A 9,876-nucleotide genomic window follows, 5' to 3' on the forward strand; every position below is an offset into this window, starting at 1 on the left:
CTCTCCCGGTCTCCTACCTTGTCAAGCTTGAGAGAAAAATTTCCAGCGATGAGGATAAAAAGGGTGACCACATGTAATATTGCAGAATTGCGAAACGAACAGATTCGTTGACGTCAAAAACATGAAGGTGAGTTGCGAGATGTGCCGAGCGGAAATTATACTGACAAGAATATAGATGGAGTAAAAAGCTCAGATACGGTGAGCTCTGTATTCTTTCTCAAGTGTTCGCGTTCGAAATCACGAAAAGTATAGGTTTCTAAAAAGCGCCGCAAAATGATCGTATCATATGCAGCAGAATAGAAAGGATGAAAAATTGGAACGCAGACGTCGTTGTGACAAAAACTTCTTTTTACTCAGCTGGCTTCTTCATACAGCACCCCTGAAAATTGTGATCCAGCGAAGCTGGTGCAATCAAAAAGGCATTTGAGATTTTACATGAAATGCTTTCCGTTCAAACTTATAGACTGAAAACTTCTCATGCATGCTTTCACCTGTTCCTCGAAAAAGAAGAAGTCTCGGATCTCAGGGGGTCCAACGAGCACAAGTTGTTAGGTTCATGTTCCTGAAAGTTTGACTAAGCGTACATCCTAGATTAAATTAGTCAGGCAAAAGTTAACCGTAGCTCACCGTAGCTAAACATAAATGAATGTTACTTTTAGTCTGTTGCTCAAACAGGCGTTTCGAGTCAGAAAATGTCAAAGTGGAGTTAGTCTAATCTGTATCTGAGAGGGATAGAGAGAGAGGGAGAGATGGACTGAGAAATTCGGCCTAATTCACCTGAGATCAGATTGTGAAGAAAGACGGTAGGGATTCTAGCAGTGGCACATAGTCAGCAAAAGAAATCGGTCGTTCATGAGTCAGACTATCACAACGCCCATCATCCGTTCACATGTGATAGCCTAGCGTGAGTTTATGCAAGAGCAACAAGGTTGCCTCGTATAACAAATTTTCGGGACTCAAACTCCGGCATGGTCAAGACTACGCATTGATCATTGGCCTCATACAAACCGGAACAAGAGCTCGAAGCTTCTTTGTTTTGTTCTGATCAAACAAGAAGTACTGCACCAGAAAAAGGACCGCCCCAACGATGGTAATTAAGCTAACTATGCGTACGCGTCCCGCCTAAATACTTTTTATATCAGTGGTAGTGGGGTACGATCAAACGAGTAAGTAAATAACTTACAAACATGAGCCTCAATAACTTAGAGCTCTTACGTAAAGACGAATAAGTAAAGGGATTTGTCAAAAACCTTGTTGAACAAACATCAACAAAATTGGACGTAGTTAGAACACAGTTCACTTTTCACTCACAGTTTGTGACGTTTTAGACAGCCTGTTTTCCTTTTTCGCGGAGATCCTGCTCAATCATCTATGGGATCATAAGTCGGTGATCTGCTCACTGAAATACCCTACTTTTCCGGTTCGATAGGCCGTCGTCGACCGAAAAAAAACAACTGATCCCCGGGACAGGAAAAATTAAGCAACATGAGAATTTTAGAAAATTTTATTTGCAGTCAAATACCAAATGGTAAAAACTACATGGTTGTTTTGAACAAAAGAAATGCAATATCTCCAATGCGAAAGTCTGCGAAACAATTTTCCTCATGTGTGATGAAGCTAAAACAAAGAAATCAAAGAAAACCACTAAGATTTGTCAAAATACCTCAACAACTTGCATAAAACTCAACATATTCGTTGCTCAAGTAACTCACCTTCCAAAATCCTTCCCGCAAATGCACTGCCAAGACTGTTCGTATTTTTTATCAAAGGTCTTTTTCACGTATGCTGCAATATCCTTGTATTCACCCTCAAACCGGTCTATCGCTTCCGCCGCTACTTCAACCGCCTCGTTTATCATTTCTTCGGACATGGTTGATGATGGGCCAAGAAAAGCAGTGATTTGTGACATTATTACTGACTGCTGAAGTGGTATCTGTCGTGCGCTGGGCTGGAAATATTAGTTACCTTTGAAGTTGTTTGCGCGAAGCGTCCCTGCTTTCGTCAGTAGAATGGCTTCACACAGAAACACTTTACTCACAACCCTGGTATGCTTGTGTATGTCGCGGTTATATGCAAATCGCTAGTGTAACACTGTGCTGGTTCTGTTACTGCATAAGTGCACACATTTATGCACGCACAAGTTGTCTACAGCCGTGAGCCCTCCGAGTTCAGCCTGCTTGCTTGCCAGGGAAACAGCTGCAGACCCTCTCGACTCTGTTCTCAACTGCTTGTCACATGTTAGCGATTATGCTCCGGTTTTGGTTAGTTAGTGGGAGCTAGTATGGATCAGACAGCAGATCGATCGATATATGTGAGTCGAAACAGTTGGTACAATTCAAGTGGTAGATGTCGGTGGATTGGAAGTAAAATGATAAGGAAAAGGCATTTATAAGCATTTAGTTTACAAATTTTGGAAAGTGTGACGTGTGGCAAGCTTCTGAGCGAAAAACGACAATTCTTTCACCATATTTAGCAAATTGAATGCGTACATTGTATGAGTACTATGATTCACTTACGATTTTTTCACAAGCTTCACTAGAGTTTGATAACGGTCATATACGTTTGGTGGCTTTCCGTTCTCTTCTAACTAATCAATGCTTTCTCATTATATCGAAGAGTCTCGGGACTGGCGTTACCTGGATGGCCACACCAATATCGGTTTTCTCAAGGCTTTCGTCGCCCTACTGGATCAAGCAAAAGTCACACCTTTTCCTTGGTTTGCATTGGTTGTGGCATTATCTGCCGTATTTTTGTCAGCCTGGTGAATAAAGACAACAATTTCTCACAAACAGCTACTGACTGAGGCAGGAAAGTTGTTAGCGGAATCGAATGCAACAGCACATACCGGTACGGTAATCCAAAATCATACCGATTTGCCCATCGCTGCAAAAGAATTTGCCACCTTACATTCACAGGGATTGACGAAACCTGATTCAGCTGAATACTGACGAAACGGTAGCCCATAGGCGACGAGATGATTGACAGCGCACTGAAGCACGAAAACAAGTGAAGCAAGCTTGACAAGTCCAATGTAACTGATCACTAGGTACTTTAGAAAACAATCACTCTTACATCATGAATGTTCAGAGGATATGTGGAAAAACAGTCATGTGAACTAGCAAGTGCATCCTGTTGCTGAAAGTGATTGAAACCAAGCACATTACTTGCATGGCCACAGATAAAACACCGTACATGACAGTAACTTGGGTTCAACATTACAGCTGGGAATCAAATATACTGCCATAACACATAAATATGCTAATGTCATCCGAGCTCCTGTTCATTGACAGTACCTTGTTAGTCGAGATATTCATCCCCAATCCAATTCAGTTATAGAATTGTTGTTAATATTTTGGCCAGAAAGTATCTTCGGTTTGTGAATACCTGAACAGAGTAACTACTTCTTCTTAAAATATATCACTGGGTTTACCTTCTTAGCTATATGTGCAAGTCATGAGGCATACTTGGTTGGTCAAACAAGGTGAGTCGAAAGTGAGACTTTTCTGGGAACGGCGATTAACCACTCAAGATTTCGAGTGGTAAAGTCACGGATTCCTATTCAAATAGAAAGCCTTAATCATAAATGCCTATATGTTTGGACTAACTTGGTTCAATCTTTTGAGTACTGTTACAAATGAGCATGAGCCTGCCTCTATGCGACGCATTCACTCACAAAAAAGATTCAACCAAGATTCATTAGAGTCTCCAATTCATATGTTCTTCATGTTCAAACGAATTTCCATCAAATCAACGTAGAGGACGTGCGCACACAAAATGCGCGGTTGGCTTTTGAACATACATTGTGATTGGAAGGTACACGTTAATTGTGGGACCAGTTGGAACTGTGACGTGCCATATTGATTTGGAAAGCCAACTGGCATTTATTTTGTACCACTTTCTAGTAGTGTGAAGGTGAAGGTTCGGTAGTTTGAAGTTTTTCCTAGGGGAAGATAACAACTTTTGTGTTGAATCATACCACGGCGTATTCTTTCCACAGATACCGTTTGTGCACCGCGTCCCACCATGCTTATGTGCCTGCGGTAGTGCGGCTCAGTATGCAAACCTACAACGAAATTCTAGTCGTTTCTAGTAGTTTCCAAAAATGCAACTGCACTTCGAGGTCTCCCAAAACTTTACATATTAAAGGTACCTCAACTGGATCTAAACGGCCTCAAAGACAGTCAGACTAAAACCTAAACGCAATGACAGGCGAGAACAACATCTGGATAAATTTTATTTCTGATTTCTTCTACCTGCTCTAGGTGTTGGTTGGGAACTGGTCATTGCGTTTCAACGTGTCTCTCCCGGTCTCCTACCTTGTCAAGCTTGAGAGAAAAATTTCCAGCGATGAGGATAAAAAGGGTGACCACATGTAATATTGCAGAATTGCGAAACGAACAGATTCGTTGACGTCAAAAACATGAAGGTGAGTTGCGAGATGTGCCGAGCGGAAATTATACTGACAAGAATATAGATGGAGTAAAAAGCTCAGATACGGTGAGCTCTGTATTCTTTCTCAAGTGTTCGCGTTCGAAATCACGAAAAGTATAGGTTTCTAAAAAGCGCCGCAAAATGATCGTATCATATGCAGCAGAATAGAAAGGATGAAAAATTGGAACGCAGACGTCGTTGTGACAAAAACTTCTTTTTACTCAGCTGGCTTCTTCATACAGCACCCCTGAAAATTGTGATCCAGCGAAGCTGGTGCAATCAAAAAGGCATTTGAGATTTTACATGAAATGCTTTCCGTTCAAACTTATAGACTGAAAACTTCTCATGCATGCTTTCACCTGTTCCTCGAAAAAGAAGAAGTCTCGGATCTCAGGGGGTCCAACGAGCACAAGTTGTTAGGTTCATGTTCCTGAAAGTTTGACTAAGCGTACATCCTAGATTAAATTAGTCAGGCAAAAGTTAACCGTAGCTCACCGTAGCTAAACATAAATGAATGTTACTTTTAGTCTGTTGCTCAAACAGGCGTTTCGAGTCAGAAAATGTCAAAGTGGAGTTAGTCTAATCTGTATCTGAGAGGGATAGAGAGAGAGGGAGAGATGGACTGAGAAATTCGGCCTAATTCACCTGAGATCAGATTGTGAAGAAAGACGGTAGGGATTCTAGCAGTGGCACATAGTCAGCAAAAGAAATCGGTCGTTCATGAGTCAGACTATCACAACGCCCATCATCCGTTCACATGTGATAGCCTAGCGTGAGTTTATGCAAGAGCAACAAGCTTGCCTCGTATAACAAATTTCCGGGACTCAAACTCTGGCATGGTCAAGACTACGCATTGATCATGGGCCTCATACAAACCGGAACAAGAGCTCGAAGCTTCTTTGTTTTGTTCTGATCAAACAAGAAGTACTGCACCAGAAAAAGGACCGCCCCAACGATGGTAATTAAGCTAACTATGCGTACGCGTCCCGCCTAAATACTTTTTATATCAGTGGTAGTGGGGTACGATCAAACGAGTAAGTAAATAACTTACAAACATGAGCCTCAATAACTTAGAGCTCTTACGTAAAGACGAATAAGTAAAGGGATTTGTCAAAAACCTTGTTGAACAAACATCAACAAAATTGGACGTAGTTAGAACACAGTTCACTTTTCACTCACAGTTTGTGACGTTTTAGACAGCCTGTTTTCCTTTTTCGCGGAGATCCTGCTCAATCATCTATGGGATCATAAGTCGGTGATCTGCTCACTGAAATACCCTACTTTTCCGGTTCGATAGGCCGTCGTCGACCGAAAAAAAACAACTGATCCCCGGGACAGGAAAAATTAAGCAACATGAGAATTTTAGAAAATTTTATTTGCAGTCAAATACCAAATGGTAAAAACTACATGGTTGTTTTGAACAAAAGAAATGCAATATCTCCAATGCGAAAGTCTGCGAAACAATTTTCCTCATGTGTGATGAAGCTAAAACAAAGAAATCAAAGAAAACCACTAAGATTTGTCAAAATACCTCAACAACTTGCATAAAACTCAACATATTCGTTGCTCAAGTAACTCACCTTCCAAAATCCTTCCCGCAAATGCACTGCCAAGACTGTTCGTATTTTTTATCAAAGGTCTTTTTCACGTATGCTGCAATATCCTTGTATTCACCCTCAAACCGGTCTATCGCTTCCGCCGCTACTTCAACCGCCTCGTTTATCATTTCTTCGGACATGGTTGATGATGGGCCAAGAAAAGCAGTGATTTGTGACATTATTACTGACTGCTGAAGTGGTATCTGTCGTGCGCTGGGCTGGAAATATTAGTTACCTTTGAAGTTGTTTGCGCGAAGCGTCCCTGCTTTCGTCAGTAGAATGGCTTCACACAGAAACACTTTACTCACAACCCTGGTATGCTTGCGTATGTCGCGGTTATATGCAAATCGCTAGTGTAACACTGTGCTGGTTCTGTTACTGCATAAGTGCACACATTTATGCACGCACAAGTTGTCTACAGCCGTGAGCCCTCCGAGTTCAGCCTGCTTGCTTGCCAGGGAAACAGCTGCAGACCCTCTCGACTCTGTTCTCAACTGCTTGTCACATGTTAGCGATTATGCTCCGGTTTTGGTTAGTTAGTGGGAGCTAGTATGGATCAGACAGCAGATCGATCGATATATGTGAGTCGAAACAGTTGGTACAATTCAAGTGGTAGATGTCGGTGGATTGGAAGTAAAATGATAAGGAAAAGGCATTTATAAGCATTTAGTTTACAAATTTTGGAAAGCTCCTGCAAGGCACTATGCGTCAAGCTATCACATACGTCACACTGGTCTCCTCAAACGTAGAAATTACGAATCGGGTTCTTGCCGCTGGTTCCAGATAACATCTCGTTTATATTACTTTTTGAAGCTTGAAGGGTTCTCCAAAGTCTCGAAGCTTAATTGTCTACTTGATCACATACGTCACACTGGTCTCCTCAAACGTAGAAATTACGAATCGGTGTCTTGCCGCTGGTTCCAGATAACATCTCGTTTATATTACTTTTTGAAGCTTGAAGGTTTCTCCAAAGTCTCGAAGCTTAAATTGTCTACTTGCTTTCCAGAGGCACACGTTCCGTAAATCTGAAGTGAAGACTGCACCCCCGAGTAACCCAAATGTTGTATCACAGTCAGTGGAAAAAAACCTGTTCGCAGCTGTGCACGTTTTTAATCGTTCTTCTCATACGAATTATCAGGAACGGAGCCAACAAACATCCAAGTCCGTCAAAGGAATCATCAGTCAGCGGAACGCTAATTTCACAACTGCTTGGTAATGGTTTTACCATATTCGGTCGAATGCCGCAATGGAGGAATTCCTAAAGAAGGCTGACGCCGTTAGCCTTCATACGCCGAACTATAGACGTCCCTGCATAGTATTCTCTTTGGTAAAACAAATGGACTTGTGGTGAATAAAATTTCTGAATACACGAACACAAACCAAAGAAACAAGAAACCTAACGATATATAGTCAATTGGCGTTCAAAGTTTTTGGGATGACCACAATCCTGTTTTGATTATGCCTACACCCATTCATAAAATTTCATTTCATTGAAAGTTCCATCGTTATGAATTTGATATAATGAAACTCGTCAGCTTACAGACAAGTGAATTCCAGCCATGCGTTTACAACCAAGAAGTTTATAAGCTGGATTATTTGTGCCCAGCAAGTAGGTAACGGTAAAAAAACGTATATTCATTTGCAAACTATTTTGGTTTTTCGAGAGACTCACCTGAAATTCAGCTGAATCTCTCGTCTGTTCCCAGGCCACTGAATTTGCTGCACTAGGCCGCCTCATGCCTGAGAACATTATAAGCGAGAGATTCAGCTGGGTTCCATGTGAGTCTCTCGAGAAACCAAATATGTTTGCAGATGAATGTATTTTACCAATTTGGTGCAATTTGGTTTCAAGTAGATCATAAGGTTGACGGAAACCCGGGGACTGCGCCTAAGTGATGAGCCCCCAAAAAGGCGAAACCGGTCGTGGGCTGTCGACGGATTTTCAGCAACCTTATGAGTAGCACATTTCAAAGATAAAACTTATCTTCCTTTGAGGTGCCTAACTTATAAGACAGTTGGTCACGATGTGTTGTATCTACCGTAAAGTTGGAAACAGTTTTAAAGAAGTTGGTGCACAGGGTTCTACAATCCCGGTAACAATTGTTTACGGGAATTCGATTGTTTCCTTGGACGCCTAATCAACAGACCCCTAAGAGTTAGGCTAAACTTTTAGGTCAAAGCAATAAAGACTGTTGAGTGAGACCACTCGGCGCGAAGCCGATTGCTACCGGGTTTGAGAAGTGCGGCCCAACGGCCTAGGTTGTTTAGTGCACCAAGATAGCGTCCTGAGAGGTTTATTCGATCGGCGACACTGACCAGCCCAGCCGACTTCTCCGCTATTCCGGCAAATATGGTGCTACCATTTTGGCTCTGATATGGACCGAAATTTAGCTGGCCCCCTAATCTCTGTGTTCACTTTCCGATTAGGGGAGCTATGTTGGAGAAACTGTAACCTTTTCTCGTTTCAAAAGGTCCTTGGCTCTCCGTATATTAGATGGTTCTTTTAAATACGGTTTGTATTGTTCCTGTGAAGAATTTATCCTTTTCCCACAAATCGAATGCAAACCAGAAGGGTTTGGTTCAAAATTACGTCGCATCGTAAAAAGGGTGTAACTCAGAATGATATAAAAATACAATCAGAATCAGTTTCTAACTGTCAAATGTGAGCGACAGAGGACAAATCATGTGCTTCGATCAACCGGAAAACACTTACTACCCATCAAGGACATACTGTTTTGCAAAACTTTCGAGTTATTACCGGACACTTTTTCGCTTTTCGGATAATACTTCCACAAACCCAAGTGTTTAGAATACAAAATGGGTAGAGTTTTAAGAAGGGACAGTTGGCTAAACCAAATAACGCAAATTTTAACCGCGAAAAACCTAAGGATGAAGAATACATGTAAACAAACACTAAACTTTCCGCCGTCTCCATTTCTGGTCAGTACCGATCGAGGCAGTACAAAACTACAATAGGGCTGCCCATAGAGTTAAAAGGCTAAAACTGCAAATAAAATGGTGAGGATTGTTTGGCTCGCTTTCGATGGTCACATGAGCAGGTCACGTGGGCACACATTTTTTTGAGCGCGGGGACTCAGGTTACGTAGGTTAGCTGCAATCTGTAATGAACAGAAGAGCTCGAGAAAACCATAATCCCCATTGACTTGATTTTAAAATGACTTATGCATAAACTACTGTAAGCTACTTGCTCGAGGTTGGGTGTCACATTCATAAAGGAATCAAAAGTAAGGTATCAAATCGTGCGTGAATTATAAGACCATTATTTGTTAATCCATCACTTCTATATACAAGTTCTCTGTTGATTAAATGTTGAACACCACGTTCCAGTTTCATCCCATGGAACCGTACAAGAGTAGCTGCCTAAGTGACTCAAATGAGGTTCTTGATGAACCCAAGCGGTCATGCTGTGGGGAGGAATGGTCAGAAAACAATCAACTTAGCCGTTTTCACTGAAATGGGTCTTCTAGACATTTTGCAGTAAAGTACCATTAATATTTTCGCTCATTTTCATATCAAGGATTATGCGATATAATCGTTTGATGCTGGCGAGACACGCCTGGTCTATAAAAATATTTTTGCTTCTCAGTACGATAATTGAAGCACTGTCGAGGTCTCAGAATTAAAGTGAGAGTGCTGCCACTTAGAAAAAATTCGGCCACAAATTTGATAACAGCCGGAAATTCTGTCAGAGCTTACCAATCAGAAGTATGCCTTGTCCGACTTAATTCAATTAAGAAAAAAAGGGTTCACTTAGAAACACATGGTTGCACGTTTGAAGCAGTTAGGATATAGCAATCAATACCGCAGTTTCTTTAGTGTCATTGGG

The 9,876-nt window shown here is 41.5% G+C and overlaps 1 protein-coding gene across 1 annotated transcript; it reads right to left on the reverse strand.

The window, feature by feature from the left end:
- Nucleotides 1–1,535: 1,535 nt before the first annotated feature.
- T265_01476 (hypothetical protein) lies at nucleotides 1,536–6,208 on the reverse strand (the record flags this gene model as incomplete). Its single annotated transcript, XM_009165517.1, has 4 exons — nucleotides 1,536–1,617; nucleotides 1,713–1,918; nucleotides 2,707–2,758; nucleotides 6,012–6,208. 4 exons carry the CDS (start codon nucleotides 6,206–6,208, stop codon nucleotides 1,536–1,538), a joined length of 537 nt encoding a protein of 178 aa, XP_009163781.1.
- Between the last annotated feature and the right edge of the window lie 3,668 nt (nucleotides 6,209–9,876).

The sequence above is a fragment of the Opisthorchis viverrini genome (genome assembly GCF_000715545.1).
Source record: "Opisthorchis viverrini unplaced genomic scaffold opera_v5_16, whole genome shotgun sequence".
NCBI classification, from domain to species: domain Eukaryota; kingdom Metazoa; phylum Platyhelminthes; class Trematoda; order Opisthorchiida; family Opisthorchiidae; genus Opisthorchis; species Opisthorchis viverrini.